This window comes from Lathamus discolor, chromosome 2 (assembly GCF_037157495.1).
Source record: "Lathamus discolor isolate bLatDis1 chromosome 2, bLatDis1.hap1, whole genome shotgun sequence".
Classification (NCBI taxonomy): Eukaryota; Metazoa; Chordata; class Aves; order Psittaciformes; family Psittacidae; genus Lathamus; species Lathamus discolor.
Genome location: NC_088885.1, coordinates 51,902,303 through 51,926,194, shown reverse-complemented (window position 1 = coordinate 51,926,194; position 23,892 = coordinate 51,902,303). Strand labels below are relative to the sequence as shown.

The 23,892-nt window shown below is 42.0% G+C and overlaps 1 protein-coding gene and 1 long non-coding RNA gene across 3 annotated transcripts in view; one reads left to right on the top strand and one right to left on the bottom strand.

Annotated features, from left to right (window-relative positions):
- The window catches only part of PAXIP1 (PAX interacting protein 1), a 37,079-nt gene extending 25,481 nt beyond the window's left edge, over positions 1–11,598 (bottom strand). The window contains 4 exon segments of the mRNA XM_065666813.1: positions 3,660–3,703; positions 5,699–5,833; positions 11,113–11,235; positions 11,238–11,598. Of these exon segments, the coding sequence (XP_065522885.1) occupies positions 3,660–3,703; positions 5,699–5,833; positions 11,113–11,235; positions 11,238–11,363 (428 nt within the window). The 5' untranslated portion in view covers positions 11,364–11,598.
- Positions 11,599–12,925: 1,327 nt separating this feature from the next.
- On the top strand, positions 12,926–15,461 carry LOC136008064 (uncharacterized). 2 transcript variants are annotated; one of them, XR_010609966.1, is made up of 3 exons: positions 13,201–13,221; positions 13,320–13,386; positions 15,337–15,461. It is a non-coding gene; the product is annotated as an uncharacterized LOC136008064 (long non-coding RNA). The 2 variants fall into 2 exon arrangements; XR_010609965.1 differs by having other exon boundaries at positions 12,926–13,386.
- The last annotated feature ends 8,431 nt before the right edge of the window (positions 15,462–23,892 follow it).

Here is a 23,892-nt window from a genome sequence, read left to right as displayed (position 1 = left end):
TCACTCTCCAAAGTATAGCAGTGAAATCCTCTTAAAATAGTTACGAGCAGTGCAACAATAATCTTCCACGTGAGTCTGGAAAATAAATAAGAGGGAATGAAACAAAACTCATTCTTTTTCCTCCCAGCAACAAAAAATTCAGGAGGGCTGTGACCTTCTTAAAGACTGTGAAAAAATAAACCTTCCTCAGTCTTTGCTTTTGCTGCTATCAAAAGAATTAAAAAAAAAAAAATCACCAGCCCTCTTTATGGCATCATAACTGAGGTTTTCACACATGAAACTGCCTTTCCTTCTTCACAAAGGCTGCTTCCTTATTAATTTTTCTGTTAGTTCCCTCCAAGTACAGGTCAGATTTTGCGATCATCAGCAGGCAGGGAAGAGATCACTCTGCCTTCTGAAGTTCCCCTGGTGAAGACAATTTTTACAGTGGGATGTTAAAATGTTTTTACAATAAACTGGCAAAAATATTATGCTTTTATATTGTGTTAAGTCTTTCTACATTAAACTTCACCTTTAACAACCAACAGGAAAATGCCCATCAAGTAAGTACTGGAATGAGCAAGCCAAAATAAAATCTTTAAGGCTTCTATTAGATCCACACATTTAACTGATAGAAGATGTTTCTAGGACTTGCTTCTTCAGAAATTCAATGACCACACTAAGCATTACATCTCCAAATTAAAACATAAAGACAAAAATGCAGAATCTCAAACCTCTTCCCAAACAGATAGCTATTCCTACCAACTACTGTAGCTTTTTTCATTATGGTAGTTGTACCTAAAACCCCACTGAAAAGCCGGATGCCACAGGTCTAGAAGTCGTAAAGAGAGCAAAACAGAACAAAGTTAAGACTTTACAATCTATTTTAGTGAGCACTGTAAGGCTCAAAATCAAATCTAAAATCACCAGGTTCTAAGGACATTAAGTGCTAGAAAGAATAAAGGCAAAGGTCCAAGGACATATTTATGGCCGACAGGTGTACAATCTTCCTACTTCCATGCAACTCAAGAATATGATACTATTGAGACCTCGTCTTTTTACTTGGCCACTCCTATATACCCACAATAACGACTTCCTGAGCAATAGCCATTGAGAACTACATTCACACACTTATTGTTACAATTTAGTTATGGACTGAATCACTCATTGGTTTTATCTGTGGATTTCTCTTCTGGGTATGTAATTACATCAGCTTGTAGAGCACCCTTTGAAAAATCCCTGGTTTCAGATGGAAAACCAATTTTCTACTAACACAACTTCTCCCTAAGAAAGAACACCACTAATAACGCAATGTCAGATGACTGAAGCCTGAAAAAGTAGGTAATTCCAAGTTATTTTATTATTTCTAAAACCAGCCCTCAGGAACAGGGAAAAGGCTTACAGACATGTGACATAAGCAACTGTAGATTCCCACCCTTATGATGAAAGGACATTTCCAGATGCAAAAGACAAAAATCACTAGTCCAGATTACATCACAATAATCAAATTATTTTTAACGTAAGAGTAGCCCTGCTAATTTGGATGTTGCCATGTAATGTTTGGTGCATTTTTTTTCCATTTGGAAGCCAGGTCATTCACGGAAAACTTTCTTCTGCTTCAGTCAGAAAGCTATTTATGACTAGGGCAAGTGTTTCACACTGCCGATTCCTATCTGACATGTTGATTGTCATGATCAAAATAGCTGCGAAGACCTCACTCTATCATTTTATCTGACGAATTTGACGCTTTCTCTTCCTAGAGTACACTTCCTGAGCTGAATTCTCTTGGGGAAGTAGAGAAAATAGAGGCTATTTCTAAAACAGTGGAGACACAGCAAGATGCAAAGGTACATACCTTGAAATACTGGGCATAAAACATGAATTCTGTATTACTGACACACATTAATACCTGAATTCCTAACACAAACACCTGGGTCTTTGTCTCTACCACCTCTTGTTTTCCATTATAGACAAAACCACTTGCTAATCTCATTCCAAAAATGAGATCTCATGCCTGACAGCATAGCTCCCTAGTCCTGAAATTGTTTGCTGTAATCATCCACTCATACAGAATCATAGATTAGTTAGGGTTGGAAAGGACCTTAAGATCATCTAGTTCCAACCCCCCCTGCCATAGGCAGGGACACCTCCCACTAAATTATGTCACCCAAGGCTCTGTCCAACCTGGCCTTGAACACTGCCAGGCATGAAGCATCCACAACTCCCTTGGGCAACCCATTCCAGGGCCTCACCACCCTTACAGTAAAGAACTTCCTCCTTATATCCAATCTAAACTTTCCTGTTTAAGTTTGAACCCATTACCCCTTGTCCTATCACTGCCGTCCCTAATGAAGAGTCCCTAGCCAGCATCCGTACCTGTACTGAAACACGCTGCTGTTCTTCAGCTTTTTGATATACAAAATCACAAATGGAGTGAGAAAAAAAATGCATGAATTTTTTTCTAGCCATTCTATTCTATGATTCTCACCATGCCTATGATCCAATATAAAAATTGAGGGGAAGAAGAAATGGCAGTATGCCACAAGAAGAGGAAAAAGTATGTCATCCCTATGAAAGAATAAATGCTCCAAACAAGAAACAAGTTAAGAACTAGATCAAGCCAAATACAAACAACAAGGGTTTACCAAAGGCTGGGACAGACTATCTCAAAAATGGGAATACTGACAGAGTTTATAAAATGTTATTTACAATGAATTGTTGATATGAGTTATGGAATATTTATCCCTTACTTAAAAGTCTGCTTCCACAAAAGGCAGAATAGGCCATTCTGCTCTGAGCTATCATCTGTCCCCCCTTGCTGCACTCTAGCATTTTTCCTGGATTCTCTCACAGTTAATTATCAACTTCCAGCTAAAATGCTTTGAGTGCATTTGATGACAGTTTTCTTGCAAATGCCTAGTAAACATCCAAAATAGCAAGAGGCACAGGAAAATGAAGTAAGACAAGAAGGTTCAAGCACACTGCAATCGTGGCAGGCAAACACATCTCATAATTTCAAAAACATAAGCTGTACATACTTGAAACAGTCTTTACTCCCCTATTTTAACATAGATTCATAGATTTATAGAATAGCTTAGATTGGAAAAGACCTTTAAGATCATCAAGTCCAACCGTTAATTCCTTACAAATCTTGAATGTCACCCAACCGCAAGTTGGAAACTGCAGCAAAAATGTGTCTTAAGAATCTGGCAGAGGTTCACGGCAGCTTTAAGCAGACAATAAAACTAGTCAGTGGTTACATTTACCATCCACTAGCAGCAAGTCACTAGTTACACATAAAATACATCCACTTAAGAAACAGAACTGGAATAGCAAGTCATCATAGCTTGGCATTACAGAGACAGCATCAGCATCGATAAAGACTCCCAAAATGAACTAAACCTAGTAGTTCATTTTCATTTGAACTGGACGTACAGCACATGCTCTGTTTATACAATAAAGTCACAGATTAGCTCAAGCAGATAAACTGAAATGTCCAGACACTGCTCTGTACCACTCAGAGAAGTGCAGCTGAAATGCATAGATTCTCCAATGTACATACAGTTTTGCACACATCTCTCAAAGCAACTCAATCTTTCTCTAATAACAACCCTTGCTATTTCAGTTGGTGGGAGGATGTTTCCTTACAGAGTTGATTCAAATTTGGACTTAAAGGATACGGTAGAAGAGCGCCACAGCGAACAGACAAGATCACCCAGGAAGGCTGAAAAATAAAAACCACGACATAATTAAAAACCTTGATCTGCATGTATGAAATATGAATTACCTCCCAAGTTCATCCTATAGCTAGTTCCAGTATAATATCTCCCAGCTTTGAAAGTCTTTGAGACATTGTACTTAGGCCTTTACAAAAAAAAAAACTGTTCTGATTTACTTCTAAGATTGCTTACAGGTCACGCAGCAATATGGGAGCAAGAGCCCTTGTGTCTTGTACTTCTATTGTGCCATTTATAGTATTTATTCATCCTCTTTTTTCAGTTCTCCCTGCTCAAAAACCCCACAATAATGGCCAAAAAAACCCCAAAAAAACCCAAAAAACAAAGAACCAACCACTAACAACCCACACAACACCCCCTATCTTACACTCATCACATGGAGTCAAGAACCTTACATAGGAAGAAGTTTCTGAACACACAGCAATGCCGGCTGCTAAGCACACACGCCCCTAACTGACAGTATTCTAGGACAGAAGGGCTCAAAGGGAGAGAGCGAGGTGGTGCAGAATGGAGGAGATGTAGGACAGTGGTCCCAATTCATTATATAAGGGAAAAAGAGGAAAAAATGCCATCACATTCAATATGAGATTACTTTTCTCCAAAAAATAAACAAAACCAAAATACATTGTGGTAACTATGTTTATGGTGTCTGAATTCTTGCTATTCTCTTTCTCTCCGAAGAAGGCATACAGAAAAAAAACTGACTAAAACCATTTCATTCATAACTCCTCAATCCTCCGGGGAAAAAAAAAAAAAAAAAAAGAGATTTTCCATTTTACTCCTTCAAGGTTTTCTCTTCCTTATTCTCTCTAACAACCTACCTCTGCCTCTGACTTAATACTTAGTCTAATCTTCTTGATTACAAATCATGCTGTGATTGTTTTCAGGTCAAGCTAAGTGCCATTACTGAAAGACTTGCTCTCGTTTGGCAAATTAAAAAGTTCAGCTAGTAGCAGTTATAAATCAAATGAAATTATTAAAGTAAATGGCATTAGAAAGCAGAAAGCATTGTTAGGACGCTGATGCCCTTCCTCCACTTGATAATCACAGCAGCCTTCTTGTTTATAAGATTACAATTATGCCATATGACACTTCAGAAAAAGGAACAAAAAATTAATCAGCACACCCACTAGAGCCATAAGGTCTCTAGCTAAACTACTTCTATTTTTTTGGCATTAATTCATATTTTTACACTGACAGGTGAACTTGCACAACATGAGCTACCAAAACTCTCTACTGCCACCTGCAACCATATGGAAGAAATAACCCAAAATCATGTACCCAAAGGTACTGGCAGTGAAATACTAGGGGGTTTTTCTGCAAGTAATTTCTTATTACTTGCAGAGTGACAAGTTCACATTTTCAAACATGAAGGCCAGAATCTTCCACTAGAAAAATAACCCAAGACAGTAAAAAAATACCAGTAATTCCAGTACAAGCAGGGAAAAACAAACAAACAAACAAAAAAAAAACTTGAAAAATTGAGAGAAAAACAATCTATTTTTCTACAAATTCCCGGTCTTTAAAAATACCACAGTACACATATGCAGAATCAACAAAATCATTTTGCGCCCTGCAATCATACGTTTAAAAAAAACCTTCAGCAGTCTACTACTTACTCTAAATAGAGGGTTTCGATTGCCAGAATCTTGTAAGAACCTTCCTATTAGAAATATTTCCAAAGTACAGCTAATAGGAAACCATCTCACAGATCACTGAAGGAAGAATATGAAAAAAAAAAAAAAAAAAGACAAAAAAAAAGCCCCAACCACTGATACAGAGCAACAGGAGAAAGGAGGGAACAGAATTGTAACAGAAGTCTACCAGTCAGGATAGAAATGTTCGTGTAACAACAACAAAAAAAATAAATAAATCTTTAAAGATACGTTTCATTTGGTCATCATCCAAACATGAGCATTTTCTGTTGTAACAATGAAATATCCGTGTCAGTACTTCAACAGTACCATTGATGAGTCATTCACCTTTACCACAGGGAGATCAAAAACTTCACGAGATTCTCCAACTTCTGGATTGTCCCCATCTTCTGAAATAATATGTGAAGCCAGTGCATTGTAAGAAACTTCCTTTGCTTTCCCAGCTTTCAGAAGTTGAATAACCTAAACCCAAAAGAGAAAAGGGAGAAGTCAACAATTTTTCGCACCTTTTATTTCAGAAAAACATTAATGCAAGAACACATTAACACGTGAGAGGAATGAATATGACCTCCTCTCTTGGTTGTCCTCCTGTAAGTGGCTAGCACTCCTTCTGAAGTTGCCAAATGCATCCCATTTAAAACCTGACTGACAGTGTTTTAAACCTCTGCCATAATTCAATCATTCAAGTTGAAGATTTACTTTCCAAAAATAATTCAGGCTAGGGCAGAAATATGGAAAATGCCAAAATTTTTTCAAAACATGTACTTCTCAAAAAACACCTCAAAACAATTTTGTCTCACTGAGAAGAAAACCTTCCTTCTCAGTGTTTGTTTTTTTCATATTGTAGCAAGTGTTTCAATCTACTTTAAAAGAAGAGCTTGAAGTTTAAAACAGGTAACCAAATGGTCACCTTAGAAAAGGGGACATCCTAACTGTACACTGCAGTCAGTTTCCATAGGGATTAATCTAACAGCTAAGTGAAGAATTCCACCTTTACCAAACACACTGGTTCCAATATTTCTAGATCAAATCAATATACCATTCCAGAGCACATGAGTAAGTTTGAAGAAGCCATCCAGATGCTCTGCAACAGTGCAGCCAGATAGATGAACCAAGGAAAGATCATGTCTAACACCCCCACGGTAAGAGAAGGGTCTGCAAGCAAAAAAGTTATAAGCACTGCCTTGAGAGAGGAAAACATTCTAACAAAGACATACTGGGAAAGAAGTGACAGAGGACTAACTGATTTAGAAAAGTACAAAACAAAAAAAAAGTAGAAGGACATGCGCCCCCTAAGCTACTAACTTAAAGAGCTGGAACTGAAATGTCTCCCTCCTTTGCTCTGTCCTCAGAAAATGCAAAACACCTCACATCTCATAAAGCACATCTTACTCCTAGTTTTGCTAGGCCCATATAGAAGATGCTGGTTTAAGAGCTCAGTTTTCTCTCAGCTCAACTATAGAGATCTGTGTGATGAATCCAGTCCTGACTCCACAAAATGGGACTCATCTTTATTTGAATAAAAGTAACAGAGAAGGTGGTGGAGGGTAGAGGGAAGAGAAAAACGGTTTAAATCAAATGTTAAAAATGCCAATTAATATTATCTTTTCTCTTTTAATATTCATAAAGAGATTTTCACTTCATAATGATCTTGAGGACCAAACTGGCATGACATCTGTCCTCCAAAACCTGCCAGGGATAGATGTCTATCCCTCAAAACCTGCTTGGTACATTCCCTTTGCTACAGGATGCAACACTGAACAGCAGAGAGCACGGTGCTGCATTCATCAAACAGAATATTAAGCAGTTGGTCCTTATGCAATTACTACCTACCCTGTACACTGAACAGGAATTAGAAGACTCTCAAAAAGTTGCATCAGGCTATTATAAAGCATCTGTGCTAAGCAGAAAAACAAGGATGAAAACTTCACCACTCAGCGAGGAGACCATTTTGGCATTTCCTAACTTAAGTACTTACCTTTAAAACTCTTTTTTTTTTTTTTTTTTTGAATCTGCTTTTTTTTTTCTGCAGTGGATGAATATGTGTTACATCAAACTACAAAAGAACTACTCCAAAATAACCAAGAAGATTGATCGCAAGCTTGCTGTTCTTGCTACCACGCAGTCAAGAATAGGAGAGAATGTTTCCATTTTACACACCGACCTCCTAAACTACAGGATACCTTCCTGCACAAAATCCAGGTAACCATAAGGTAACACAAGATGCTGTAATTCCAATGGGAAAAGCAGAATCAAAATAAAGCACTTTTGAAAATAGTCGATATTTAAGAACAGCCCCATGACAGAAGCTCTTTGTCTTGCACAGCTTTGCCCAAGTTACAAGCCCCATTCAACTGTTTATTTAACAGAAGGCTAAAAACAGGAGTGAATGCAATGAAAACTGAGCACCCATATCCATCACACAGCGTGAGAAAGAAGTTACAGCTAGTTAGAATTATGATTTTTTTGTGTGTGTGTGTCTTACATCAAAACAATTCTGCATTAGTTTAAGCAAAGAGTCTGCTTATGCAAAAAGTTACACTGGATTTAGGTGGTAAGTACTATAAATATGGTAGATAATAATGTCATATTATTATTTAAAGTGATATGAAAAAGACTTCTCCCAGTCTAGCCCCTGTCAACTTCAAAACTCCTCTCAGAACACGACTCCTTCAGTTTAAGCAGTGCCTGGACTGAAAAGTTGTACTGGCCCAATTAAAGAACTTCACCTACACCAGTATCAACCATATACCTGTAACTAGAAAATAAAATGCTAAAAAGCCCCAAAATGGTCATTGTAAAAAAATTCCACACTTTTGGTATTAGCTTATATCCCTTAATGAAATTTCATTTTTTGGTGCATATAAAGTTTATCTTTATTCTTTCTCAGTAAAATTTGTGTTGGAAGAAAAGACAGGAATAGTTCAAAGCTAAGAAGTACAACAATGGGCATGAAAAAACTAATAATAAACCAAGAGCTAACCAGATATCCTGCCCAAAGTCTTTATGCTGCATTCCATTACTTTTTAAGTATAAAATACTGATTTTAACTGGTGCTACCTGAACATGATGGTTTGGGTTTACAATTTCTGGGAAAGCAGGAAAAGCATTTATTAAAAAAAGAAAAAGTAATAGCTGACATGTACTCATCACACCCTGTAAGGTGTGAGTAGCGAAGTGCACATCCCAGTGGAATGGATTTGAAGTTAGGAGCCAGCATCCCAATTCTCCTTCATTTGCCAAGGAACATCTAGGCACACTTCCAGGCTTTTGTTTCCCTTCTAGTTTATACTGCATATGTTTCAATAGGTAGTGAGTACACAGTTATTCACCTGAATAAATTACTTTTCTTTTTTCTCCTTACCCTTGGATTTGTTTTGATTACAGTGCTCACTTGTGCTAAGAATGCTTTAATATTTATTAAGATAACTGGTTTTTCCAAGAAGCCATTTGGAAATTTAATCTGATCAAAGTGTGCTCCTCCCCAAAAGGCAAAGGAGGAAACTTCTCAGAATCAAGCTAGCAACCATTCATACAAGAAGAAGTAACAAGCACCAAATACATATGCAATTTTTCATATTAGTAATGGAACAACATCTCACTATAAGAACTGGTTTTAAAAGCTATTATTTGCAGAGCTCAATTTAGAATTTCTGCTTTCTGCCTCAAAAAACAAAGCACTCCTCTTTTTAGGTTGTTCCCAGGGTACCTCAGAAGGCACCTACAGAATGGGGGGCAACAGCATTCACCAAGAGCTGCCCCCAAGCTCAGCACCGTGCACCTTCTTGCTCTGGCTCAGCTCTGTCCTATCCACTGCCTCCTGCTCCCAAGGGCTTACCCAGCACAGACAGGAGCTAGTCCTGGCCTCCATGCAACACTGTGCCACACCAGCAAGCCGCCTCAGAAACCAGCGCACTGGAGGGCACAGTGTTTAATCAGGCAAGCCAGCCACAGAAGCACTTCAGAGCCTCACGAGTTCTCAATTCAGGCATCACTCATGATGAGAAAGTGGCCAAACGACTTCAAGCATGACCTGATCTTGGAAGCAGTGCAGCCCATTCTGCGCAACGCAGAGGCTGACCTTACCAACTGCGCTCGAATCACCCTTGGTGTCTTCCTGCAACTCAGAGAAGCCACCCACAAATAAAGGATAATTTAGTGTACCTCATTAACAGCAAATCAAGGCCTTAAGATAATGACACTAACTGCTAAGAAGACTAAAACTTAATATAAGAAAGGAAACCAGCTTAAGAGAATGCTTGTTTATTCACTCTATGGGGGAATACTACTTACTGTTTTACAATGTCAACACAGAACTAGGTGCCTTTTGCGACGCCATATGATAAATGGTATGCAAGAGTCCCATTGGTTTTTTGCACTATCTTCACACACATAATAGTATTGTTATTATAAAGGGGGTTTAAAATACGGTTATTGTTATCCAAGCCCTAATACAGTCTCAAAAAAGTTATGCCTAAAACCTGCTGTTTTTCTTTCCTGTTTTTTAACTATATTCCTAGACTGCATTTCTTTTAGCACGTAATCCTATGAATAAAAAACATCTCAACAGGTCAGTGCCTACATCTGAAGTTCACTTAAAGGCCTACAAGACTCAGTGAATGCCAGGAAATGAGATTAAAGGAACATGAAGCTGAACTAAGATTTAACTTCAGCAGCTACCAAAGCAGAAAAGACTTTCAGTGTGAAGTATGTCGCAATCTGTTTTCATGAAGGTGCTGTCCTAAAGCTAGTTACAGTACACTTCAAACACTTGTCTAATTGGACATGCCACAGAAACTTTTATTTAACCACCTTCACCCAACGTGACTGGGTGTTATTAACTACAAGGCCAACTTCATCATCCAGGGTGCTGCCCCGGGCCACAGCAAGCCCGCCTTGACATCCAGGGTACTGCGGAAAGGACGGCTATTTGTCAGCACCTTCTGCCCCTTGCCTCCTCCCGATCCGGGCGGGGAAAACACGGACACGACACCGTAACCACATCAGAACCTCTGCGCACCCCAAGGGCTCTGCAAGGTCCAGGGGCGGGCACCACAGCACTGAGGGGGTCCTGGGCTGTGCTTTCGGGGCCCACACAGCGGCGGAGGGGGGACCGCGCGGCCGGGCTCGCGCGTGTGGGGCGGGCAGAGCAAGCTTGCGACGCCTCCCCGCGCCGAGGGCGGCCTGTCACCATCCCGGTCCTGAATCCGGAGACAGCGGCGGGGCGGGGCGGGACGCTGAGGGCTGCAGGGCGGGGGCCGAGCGCGGCCCTGAGGAGCGGCCCGCTCTCGGGGCGGCGGAGCGCCGGGGCACAGCCGCTGTCCCGCGCGGCCGCCCGGGCCGGGCTGTAACAGGAAGTCCCTTGGCCCGCCCCTCCTGCGCTGAGGCGGCTGCGGGGCCTGCGCGCCGGGGCCGCTGGCTCGCATGGCGGGTGGCGGTGCGCTGGCCGCGGGCAGGGCCGTCAGCGGCCGCTACCCTGACCCCCCAGCACCCCTCCGGGCGCCCGCCCGCCTGACGCACACACCCCCATGCCCCGGCCCTGCCCCGGCAGCGCGCTACGAAACGGCGCGTGAGCCTCGATCCCGCGCGGGGACCTATCCAAGGCGGGGGGGGAGGGGGGGGGGGAGCTGGGGGTGGTGGGGGTGTAGAGGAGCTGGGCGATTCCACAGTGCCCCCCCCCCCCGGGAGGGGGAGCAAGGAAGGAAAAGCAAGAAGGGGTGAGGGGCAGGGTGAGCCCGTACCTTGGGGTCGATGTCTCCCACCACGAAGAACTTGACATCTTTGAACATATCCTCCGGGACTTTCAGCTCCTCCTCGTCCGCCAACATGGTGCCGGCCGCCAGCACCGCGGGTCCCCCCCCCCCCCGCGCCCCGTTCCCGAGAGCCCCGCGCTCACAGTGGGAAACCGGCGGGGCCCGGGTCTCCCGTCCCCTCCCCCTGCCACCGAGCCGCCGAACCGCGCGAGCAAGGCGCGCGCTGCGGGACACACCATCCCCCGCCGGGACGCAGAGGGGATGTAAGGGGGAGGGGAGAGCCGCCCGGACAAAGCGGCTCCCCCCGCCCGATCAGACACCCGCACTGCCGCAGGACAGCGCCCGCTCCTAATCCACGGGCCTATCCCTGCTCGTCCTCCTCTCTCCGAACCGGACCGGGAACCAGCATCCGGGTCCGAAACTCCCCCCGCGCGGAACGCAATGGACTCGCCCCAAACGACAGAGGCGGGCAGCGGGGATGCCCGGACCCGCCCATTGGCAAGCAGGCGAGGGAAGGGGGGAAGGGAGTGAGCCGCCCGCCATCCCCGCCCCTCAGGGCCGCCCCGGCCCCTCCCCTGCCCGTAGGCTCCACCCGCCGTTCCCGCCCGGAGGGGAACGGCGGCGGCCGTGGTGGGTTCGCTCGGCAGCGGCTGCTCCAGGCCTGGCTCCGCCTCGCCTCCGCCCGCGCCGCGCTGGCGGGCACCCCGGAGGGCCGAGGGGCCCGCACGGCGCCGGGGGGAGCAATGAGCGACCGCCAGCGGCCCTCTCAGGTGGCAGGGTCCAGTGTCCGCCCTGAGCCCTGGTCCTGAGCCGGGCCTTGTGTGGGTCGGAGGGCCCGCGTTAGGCTGGAGCCACGCGCCTCGTACTATAAACGTGGGGAGGAGTAAAGGGCTGTGGTACCCCATTTTCTCCAGTATTCCAGGCTTTCATCTCTGTTTTTTGGAAGTAGAGAAACAGCCAGGTTGGATGGGCTTTGCACAGCCTGGTCTATAGGGATGCTGGGGAGGGACTCTTCGTCAGGGACTGTAGTGACAGGACAAGGGGTAACGGGTTCAAACTTAAACAGGGGAAGTTTAGATTGGATATAAGGAGGAAATTCTTTCCTGTTAGGGTGGTGAGGCACTGGAATGGGTTGCCCAGGGAGGTTGTGAGTGCTCCATCCCTGGCAGTGTTCAAGGCCAGGTTGGATGAAGCCTTGTGTGGGATGGTTTAGTGTGAGGTGTCCCTGTCCATGGCACGGGGGTTGGAACTAGATGATCTTGAGGTCCTTTCCAACCCTAACTGTTCTATGATTCTATGGTCTAGTGGAAGATGTCCCTGCCCATGGCAGGGGATTCAAACTGGACGAGTTTTAAGGTCCATTCCAGCCCAAACCGTTCTGTCATTCTGTAACTCACCAGACTGTATATGCTGTACGCATGTTACAACATTCTGCACTTCCCAGTTTCAAACCATTTTTCAATTCATTAAGAACATCCCGAAATTCAATCCTTCCCCCCCCGCAAAAAAAAGGGGAAAAAAAAAAAGGCAAACAAACCAACCCATATTATCCATTCCAGCTGAGAGTGTGTGCAATCCAATAGACATAATAGGTATTCCAGCATCTAACCCATTAATGAACATACTGACTACTAAAGAAATTAGACATTTTCACTCAAAAGTCTACTTAAAGCATCGTTCTATGGTGATAGTAAACGGTTAAAACCTAGAGGGGGATGTATCTCATCTAACTTTAGACAAGTGATCAGAAACCATAAATCACCACTTCACATAAATTACCTTTACAGTCAACACAGAGAAATAAGCACTGTCAGAGCCTGATTCATCTGGTGTATTTCAAACATCAACATGGCCAGATAAATCTTCCCCCCTTGATATGCTTTCCAAATGAGTTTTGGACCCCTCCTAATACTTCTACATGGACAGTGTTCTCCCATACTTAAGAGTGATGGTACAAAATGGAACCAAAAGGCTTACTGAAATAAAAATACAGAACACTTAACTATTTGCCTCCTACCTACAAGGCAGCTCACACTTTTCCAATGGAAAATTAGACTTCTTTCTTTTTAATTATTACTGAAACTATTAATCTGCCTAGTAAGTATTTAATGCTATTATTTATCTAGTATTTGGGGGGGAGTTGAAGTGAAATTTATACAAATTCCTAATTTCCTTCTTGTCCTTTTTCATGGAAGGAGCTTCACCTGTCTTTCTTCTGGTCTGGATCTCCACAGGGCATCAACCCCTTTTACTTCCAGCTAGGTAAGAAATACGCAACCTATCACCCATTCTTTTCCTACTCCAGAAAGAGATCTTACACTTTGATTGCAGGTTGTATTGTATTGCTCCTCCAGTTACAATTTACTTTCTAGGTGAAAACCCAGGTAATAAGTCCTACAACTTCTTTCATACTACAGGGGAAAAAAGTAGAAATAGCCATCTGCTTTTCAATCTCTTTATACATTTCGTCTAACAATTCATATTCTCACCTCAGTCTTTTCTAATAACTCTGTTTATGGTGACTTTCTTCTGTCCCAGGTATATCCTGGACTGTCATTGAAAAACACTTCTCTGAGCCTTGCCTTCATTTATAGCCACTGTCCAGCCCCCCAGGTCCTGCCCTTGCTTTCTTTGTTCGATAATTTTCACTCTTTCCACCTCCATTTTTGATCCATTTTTACTTCCTCCCACTGAATTAGAACTGCTTTGACCAAAATTTTCATTCACCTGCAGAGAGATATTTCTTCTTATTCTTCTCGATCTATCAGATATCATTAACACCATTGCTTCGTAAGCTTCCTTTCCTTTTGGACTTCAGCACCCCTATAATCATCTGCATCTTTCAGCACTGGTAATTCTCATCTCTCTTCTTTCATAAATGTCGCTGTCTCTCAGTTTCTGTTCCACATTTTTCTCTGAATTCTTTTCATGATGTCATTCATTACTCGATTTCATCTTCGTTCTCGGTGTGATTGCTAAATTGCCCCTTCTTATACGACTACTTTCCTTATATCTAATCTCATATGCTATTGTATATTCCCACTCCACACAAAGAAAACCAAAGTGATTTGTCCTCTCGATTTCCCTCCTCAGCCTATTTTCTTTGTTACTCTAATGAGTTCCCCTGGCCTTCCTATCCTTTGGATTTACCATAGCCACAGTATTTTTAGTTCTTTGTATGACTCCAAGATTACAAGTATGTGAAATGAGGTGCTATGCTAATACTAACAAAGGACCAGCACACTCTGCATGGGATTTTTAATAATAATGCCCCTTCCCAAGCCTTCATCTGAAATTGTGCTGTTGCAGTATCAGGTGGGGTCTCTTTTGATCTTTTCTTCATCTAGTCAAAACAGAACAATATGAGATAAATTTGGTATTTTAAATCCCAAGAATTTGAACATTCTCTGCAATATATTAGCAGCACAAGGGCAGATTACTGCATTAAATCACTGAAATCTATTGCAAAAGCAGTTTCCACAGAAAATCTACCCATTAATAAGGTGTTAGCCTTAACCAAAATTGTTCTTTTTGACGGATTATGACAAAAATCCAAGACTGAAGTTTATTCACAGTATGGAAGTGGAGTACAATGGGGAAAATAAGAGAGGCTAAAAATTAACTAAAATAGCTTTACCGAAAGAAACTGGTTTTATAAATTCAGTCCTGGAAAGCAATGATAAAGTTGTTGGAGCCCTGACCTGGGATGTGGGATATGGACATTTGGGTCTGTCCTTCTCATCCTGAATGGAGTGAAAGCAACTTCACTGAGGCACAAGGCTGCTGGATGCCTACATCCTCTGTGTTATTTAACCACAGAGCTTTTGATAAAAATGGGAAGAATAAGGCCATTACATCCTTCCACCAAGGGAGTGAACCCTGAAAGCAGCTCCTGGACAGAACCCCGTAGCTGTGCTTGGTGAAAGGAGTACTTGGAAAGCTTGCCTGAGCTTGAGTAGCTGTCAGGTAGGTAACCAGCTGTTAGGCACAACCCAAGCAAAAGTGTTTCTGTATGTGCCATGAAACGATGCACAGCAACAAGTTTACAGAAAACTTGCCTGGTAGAATCTTGAACACCCAACACTTTTAGTGTTCCTACGAAGTAATTTTGTAAGTCTCAGTATTGGATTTTTGGTCACATAGAGTGGCTGTTGTATTACGAGCAGTGATAGTAAATCTTCTCATGCAGAAGCTTCTTTCTTTTATCTGCAGTTTTGTTGCCTTCAAGATGACCACTCCCAGGAGGAAAGACTACTCACATGAATCGCAAATTATTCCAGTTAATTATCTTCTAAATAAGCAGTTGAATTAAATTAATGAACATATTTTTCAAGTCCTTCCTTATGTATTTCATGAGTCACCTGTCAGGAAGTTATTTAAATTCTAGTAATTAGACTATTTCTAACAAAAATGAATAGCTCCAATTTTTGTATTGTGTACATGATCTAGTTTACAAAACATAAGAACAGAAAAATAGATTGAAAAAGTATCTTACTGAAGAAGAAAAATATCCCAGGAATAAATTCTGGGCTCTGCTCACACATAAGAACAGAAAAATGGATTGAAAAAGTATCTTATTGGAGAAGAAAAATATCCCAGGAATAAATTCTGGGCTCTGCTCACAGGTTGGCACAAAGACCTAGGAATCAAATCAGTGGGCTGGCTCCACTGCTTAGACATAGCAAGGTGGAGAACAACGTGCAGTGCTCACCTGTATCTGTCATAGAATGGTTTGAGTTGGCAGGCACCCTTAAGGTCATCTAGTTCCAACCCCCCTGCCATGGATGTCATCGCCCTGACAAGGATGTCTTCCACTAGACCGGGTTGCTCCAAGTCCAGTCCAACCTGGCCTTGAACACTGCCAGGGATGGGGCAGCCACAGCCTCTCTAGGCAGTCTGTGCCAGTGCTTCCTCACCCTTACAGTGAAGAACTTCTTCCTAATACCTAATCTGAATGTACCCTCTCTTAGTTTAAAGCCATTGCCTCTTGTCCTATCATTACATGTCCTCTCCATCTTTCCTGGTAAAGCTCATCTGCACAAGCTCAGAGGGACAATGGCAGGAGGGGGAGCCCAAATAAAGTACCCTGCCAGGCTGCTCCCATGCCCATCCTAGGGACCACTGGCCCATCGAAAGCGCACCTGCACAAGCCAGAGAAGCAAAGGGGCATACTGGCAGGTGGGAATCCAAACTAAGGTACCACCACCTTGTCCGGGCCCCTCCCAGGTCTGTCCCAGCAGAGTCAGCAGCCCCAGGTCAAGCTGGACCTGGCTGTGAATAGGTGAAGTGCTCTGGGTGTGTATCTCAAGGGGCAAGAGCACAGGGGGGACCTGAGAAGTCATGGCTATTTGCACATGTCTGACACTCTGTACAACCAACTGGAATAGGGCTGTAGCTTTGCAGATTGTATGTCCAGATGCCAACAGCTGGGGAGTCTGGGATCGAGAGGCCAGCTACTGGGCAGACTGAGTGTCTGAGAGAAGCTACTATATATATATATATGCATATAAATATATACACACACATATAAATATACATATATATATATGTACATATATTCTCACTAGTGGACTTACATGCTGTCCAGCCACAGGGAGAGCCAGGAGGCTGTTGGTAGGTCTGATCCCACAGGGATGAGAGTGGTTCAAAGGAACTTCACTCCTGTAGAAGCTAAGCCATGGCAGAATCTTAATCTACCCAAGATTGGACTCTTAATACAGTTTCTGCGCTGATACAGCCCCAACAGTATAATTGCACAGGAGCAACCACTCTCGAGATCAGTTACACCTTAATACAAGTTTATTTCTGGGCTTACTTCTAGTGAATAGAGTGAACAGAAGTTGTGCACATCACCAAATCCATAGTGATCTGAACAGCACATTATCTGTACTCTAAACACACCAAGCACAGTATCTGTCTTAACTATGAGAGCTCTGTACATAGTTTATGACTATGTTACAGGAAAGCTGTAAAGTGATTTCTGTTTTGCAGCAGGCATTGCTTGCACATAGTGAAAGCCCACTGAGTTGACAAGATTTGTGCAATTAGTCTTTGCTTACATAAATGCCTTATTTGTGTGCACAAGTGATTATATGAAAAATTCATATGCACCTCCAATATCATATTTAGGCATAATTGCTTGTGAAAAAACAACAGTTTGTTTTTTTTCTTGCAGTTAATTAAATTCAGAGCTTAGATTAAATTGTGTATTTGTTTTACTCCAGTGAGCAGAAGGCTTTCCGAGTCCTTTGTTAATAATACATGCTCGTTTGGTAGCAGCTGGCTCTCTAGATGTTACTATTCCAATAAATATATCTTCACAAAGTATGCAGTTTTGTACAGAAAGCCAATGTTAGTTTCAATATGTCTGGAAAGTTGTTGAGCAGTCCCAGAAGGCATGCTTCCTGCATTGTCACTGTACAGATTTCTCAACATGAGTAAGAATCTGGCTTTATAATGTGAACCAAAATATGCAAGATAGGTACATAAAGGGCTCTGCTTTGGCTTGAACTGTCTACACATTCCTACTCTTTCAGTGGGACTACTTGCAATGGTAAATATGATTTATAATTAAAAGCTTTCTTTTTATCTGTACTGTAACACTGAATCCTAAAAGTTCTCTTGGAACTGACAGTTTCATTTTCGATTCTCTTCCAGTTCCAGAACTGCACAGAGAATGCATTCTCATTTGCTTGACATTTTTCTTTTTTAAGATAGCAGTTACGAAATGTTTAGCAAATGCCAAGTAACAAGGTGTACCTTTACTATAACTGTGCAGAAATCAGCAGGGGAGGAGAATGCTCTCATTAGCACATCTAATATAAGGGCATTTTTTATCATAGCATTAAAGGAGGAGATACAGCCCTTTCTATTACCTGCTGAAGAATGCATTTGGTATATTAGTCCACAGGGAAAGGTGAATGAAATGCTGTGTGCCACATTGCAAGGATAAAAAAAGATCCCTAAGCTGCAGCTGGATATTCCTTTATCAAAATATAGCTAGCAGGATGGTACAGTGTTAACTGTACTAGTTACACTTGTCTAAAGCCACTCCTGCTCCAAGATCTTCTCCATCAAGTGTAGGATAGCACCACGTCATTACAGAGCTTGCTTGAAGTAAGCCTACTGGGAGGGCTGCACAGTAGTTTTTAGCTAATAAAGGAATTAATTATGCAGACTTGTCAAAACTGCAGAGTCTCCACCCATGCAACTGAAAGGAGGTGCCAGCATGGATGGGGGAGAGCAGGAGGAACCTCTAGTTAATCCCACTCCTTTAAAACTTCCAGTGATAACATCTACACAACCTCCTGATACCTTGTTCTGGGGTTTTAAAAATTCCTTATGGTTAGAAAGGCTTCCCTAATATCTGATCTAAATCTTCTGCGCTGTAAATGAAGCTGATTCTTTCTTTAGTTTTCCCCCATACTACCAATAATGCTCTCTATATAAAATTTTCTAGATACATACATATTTCATATATATATCAATATTTATATATAACATTATATAACATACTTTCTTTATCAGTTCTGGACCTGATTGCATTGCACCTCACAAGTGCTATAGGCAAAACAAAATAATTTGCCATAAACAAAATGTGATACTGTAATGTATAGGATCCATTCTTTGCATCTCAGGAGAAGTCTTTGCTTCTCCTCCTACTAATGTACCTGACAGTTTCTGAATATTTTCCAAGGTTAAGAAAAAATGCTTGCAAAACATGGTTGGGTAATTACCCTTATAGCCCTTCTTTGTAGCTTGTCAAGATTTATTTCATTGACAGGCTTTCCATTTGGGTAAATTAGTATCAGCTAAACAGTGGAGAATGAAATTTTTCCTTTAAACCTGGCTTTTCATTTATGCAGGCCTGGAAAAAAAAGTTCGTGAAACTTGGAGTTACTCAAATGAGCTTTCCTAGAAAGGAACAAACTCCAGAGAATCACAGAATTGTTAGGGTTGGAAGGGACCTCTGGAGATCACCTAGTCCAGCCCCTCTGCCAGGTCAGGGCCACCCAGAGCAGGTTACACAGGAACATGTTCAGGTGGCTTTATTTGTGTCAATTCTTTAGTATGTGATTCAAAGGACACTAACCTTTGTATTTATTTGTATATTATTAATGCATAAATGCAGAAAAAGGAAACTGAAACTGGTGGCATTCCAGAGCATGTTATGGAAGAGTATGAAGAGTGAGACTGGGTACTTGTCTGAGAAGATCTTCATTGTTCGCTTATGGCTAAATTTGAGGTGGTAAAACCTTTACATTACATCACTTTCTTTCTATATGTGGTCCAGAAAGTTAAATGTTTGTTTTACTTATCCAGAAGGAGGAACAGGCAGAAGACACTTGCCTGAAGATGCTGAATCACATCACAGCTGTACTATTCTGCTGGCTCACTGCTGCTAACAGGAGCACGTTTCCTCCCTCCTTTCTATAGCAGCCTGGTTGGTTGGGTGGTTGGTGGGGTTTGCCATACTTCTGTGGCTCCTCTCAAACAGGCTGTGACTCTTATCTGACTAACATGGAGCCAAACTTACTGAAAGCTAATTATCTGGTCTAGTTCCTTGAACCTAGATTTATGCAAGGCCTGAAGCAGCATAAAGTAGAGCTCCATGCTGCTGAAATGGGAACAGTTGTCCACTGCTAGCTTAGATCCTCTAGCCTGCAATCTCACTTGAGTTGACTTAAACCACTTAAAACCTCCCCTGGTTCTGGTCACTCATTTCTGCCTCTACACTTTTTTTCAGCATTACGCTCACACAAAAGTCTTGGTGTCTGGGGAGCGACCCATGTTGATCTTTCTGAGAGCAGCCTATTAAAAATGGTTGCATTTTCCACAGGTCATTTTCCTGACTCAGTTAACCTGGTGCTGGCTCAGTGTGGGCAGTGACTCAGGGTTTATGGAGTGGGAGATGGAGAGCAGCAGCTATGCAAGCCTGTCTGGCTGCCTGTGCCGCCAGAGAAGTTCATAAGTAGCCAAGGGATCTTAATGCTAAGACCAGTGCAAATATTTCTGCTGGGAAACTTTCCCTAGCTGATATAAATTCACAGCAAGTCCATCATCTTTGAAGCAGTTCCTCCAACTTGCAGAGTGCAAGGCCCGAGGTCAGTTAGATGAACCTTCCACATGGAGCGCAGGGAGCGGAATTGATCACTCCATTGTTCTTCTCTATAAAACAGCCCCAGCCTGGGAGCACATTTCCGCTTTATGACCTTCCCAAATGCTGAAGTTTAGAGCAGCATTTTCAGGGTAGCAGAAAGACATGGACCTGCACGTCCTTACATGTAGACACAAAGGTAAACATACTTACCTGCCTATGATATGGTACAAATAGAGGAGCTAATTGCATTTGTCACACATTGTGTTTGCAGCTTTGGGAGGCTCCCAGTACTTCCATGTGTATATTACTGTACTATACAGACAAGTAGTTCTTGTTGCTGGGTTGGACTACTACTCTTATTCTGTGGCAGGAGCCTGGTATCTATTTCTCATATATTTTCGAATGAAACAATATACACCAACATTCTTGAAAATATGTCCTGACGGCATTCTGGTAACAGCCTTGAGGACAGAATAAACCATCTTCTGGCCAGCCTTTCTTATAGTTTGTCCTTAAGCTTCATCCAAAATACTTTTGCTCTGAGCGGAGTATCTTGACTGACTGATTAATCAAAGTGAAACTTCCTGAAATATATTGAATCTTGATCTGAAGACACTGAGGGATGAAGAATCCACTGCTGTACTTAGTTGATCAATAATTTTAACATGGCCTTGGAGCCAGCTTAATTAATTAGAGATTGATATCTAGAACTCTCTGCCTCTTTAGTATGCCAAGCAGAAAACATTATGAAGTAACACATTTGTTAGTTCAGTCCCTAATTGTCTGCAAACCTTCAATGCAAAAAAGACAAAAGGTAGAACTATTGATTTTGTATGTAAAGTAAGTCTGTTTTAATGATCTCAACTACTCAGTACTGACCAAAATCTGGGATTCAAAGAAATAGGTCTTACTGTCAAGACTTCTCTCAGTAGAGCTAAGCTCACAATGAACGCAGGCATACAGCTTATACTCTCAGGCCAGTTGTGGCTCTGACTCTCTGTTTTTTTGCTTCCAGGAGGCTTTTGGGGAAGTAAAGGCTCTGTAAATCCCTAAATGTTTTGGTTACTTGAAAGATAGGCTCTGTGATATGCTGAATCTCTTCAGAAATGAACAAATAGTTCTCTGAATCAGGAAAGCTTATGATCAATTTATGTGTCAAGGTGTAACTCCTCTGTGAACTGGCTGAGGCCAGATAAAGTTTAAGTTCACAGTATGGCTCCTTCAGTGTCTAGTAAGCTCTTTTACCCCTACCATATCCCTGACACCTCTACAGCCTGGTCAGGTGTGGTTGAAACTGCACGGGGATTGGGGATAAGGGACAACTGCCATACCACACACAAGAGAATGTGATCACATTGAACCTCTCCAATAGAGCATGCTATGAAGAAGCTGTTTCTTTTTATTTTGGCATACTACAGCCTGAACTTGGTAACTCTCCTACATGCTTAAAGGACCATCCTCCTCCCTAAAGGACTGTCCTACTCCTTCACCACTGAGGCTTCTGCCATATTCATGTCAGTGTTCGTCATTTTTGATCTATGACACTGTGGTGTCACAGATACAGGTTTAACCTTCTGAGAAGCCACTGAAAACTTCTCTGGGTTTATTCAGACCTTGCTGAGTTCCCTATATAAATTAGAGCAGCCTCAGGGACCCAGGACTTGCCAAGTCTGAATTCTCAGAGTTGCAAATAGAAGGAATCATGGCACGAGGCAGCAAACACCAAAGCTGTAATGATCTTCCTTCAGGGAGTCAATTACATTTGCTGTTTGCCTTATGGCACACGTAGGTGATTACAGTGTGAAGGCTGGGATACATTTGTTTAATGTATCCTTGAACTCTATTACATTTTGCACTCATCTAGCTAAAGCCTTATCTTCAATTACACTCCTTTCCAAATGCCCCAAGCTGTTGTTTGTTACAAGACCAATCTGACCCTCTTGTACCCAAAATGTCAGTGAATTAAATCAAATTTTTATACTTTTCAACTTGAACAGTTATCTCGTGATGCACATAACAAACAGATAATGAGATCTGCATTTTATTAGACACAGTGGCGCTTACTGATGTTTAACTATTAGGCAGAACCATTTTGCTGTTCACAGTCACAATTACATTATTTTTCTCTGTGGCTGGATAGCCATCAATTGATTTAACTCATTCTAAATGTATTTCTTTAGTGTTGCTTGCAGTCATACTTAGAGAACTGGCTACATTTCTATTCTTTTTTCTGAAAAGGGAAGGGACATTTCCATAGTTACATTTCTTTACAGTCTGAGCTTTTTGCCTCCTATGTTTTGTGACAATTTCCCGAAGCTTTTTCTCTGAGTTGGGGATGCTCCAAAATCACATTCTCAGCTTTAAGCATATCCTCAAACCCTACCCATTTTGATAGGACTAAAGCACATACTTGTAATTAAACACAGCTGTGAATGAGGATGTGTTCCTGAAATAAATCCGTGTGAAAAATGACCTACTGGGCACATTCCCATGGCTAACACATACACTATTGAATTGTAGTGCTCTACACATTTTATGCTTTACATGTACATGATCATAATTTATGATTCATACAGTGCTCGTAATGATTAAATGATAAAAGCATCAAACTGGGATCTAACCAATGCAAATATTTAGGTCCGTCTTGGGATACGTGAAGATCCACACTCCCCAGAAGAGCCTGGCTGCCACATGGCTCTCCTACATGCTGGGAGTCAACTCACACACTCATAAATAATCCAGTTGGCAAATATCAAAAGGTTACGTACCCTCAATGGTTTTGTGTGCATGCTCCTGTTCTGGCTCCGGGCAAGGGAAGGAAGAGACCTATGCAGGGAGATGAATCTAACCTAACCCTCTTTACATTAAGCTGACAAGAACAGAAGCATATATGTCATCATTTACTATATCTCAATTTGCAGAGGGTAATTTCTCATAATAGGCTGACTTGATTGCTTACTGAACATACCTTAGAGACTGGTTTGTCTTGTTTTTGTACAGCAAAAGCTCACCCATGTCTCTCTTCACTCTGAAGGATAGAGGGTAAAAAGCTACTATAGGAGTCTTATTATTCATATAAAGGAAGGAAAGCTTGATTCAGAGAGGGATGTCTTTCTGAGATTTACTGAGCAGTCCAGAGGGTTTAGATATCTGTGGTTTAGACATTTCAGTTTTATATTAAAAAAAAAGACTACATTTTAAAATAATAATCCTCCTTGAAATGAATAGAAGAGATGCTCCCAGAACCATAGATTGCTTAAGAAAATCTATTTCTTCACCTATTTCACTGATGCTTACAGAAAGGAGCTCCGATACATTTTTATAAGAAATGCTAGGCATATCGATGGCTAACTCCTTACAACCCAAGCCCTTGCGCTAAACCTCACCTGTGTAAAATAATCTAGCTGGGTCTTTAGCAGTAATTGTTTGCAAGATGCACCCTAATGAACCTCCTGTGGTTCTCCATGACCCATGGTGCTCTTTTGTAACACTTGCCATTAATCTGAGGCTGTAAGGCAGTGTTTAATGGGGCATGCTTCTCACTGGGCAGGAGGGATTATGTGGGGCAAGGACATCAGAATTTATGATTCCTTGCAGTCACAGCTGCCATCAAAATAGAAAAGCTGCAAGAAAATCTCCTTTTAATGGAGAACATGCACTGTGGCAGA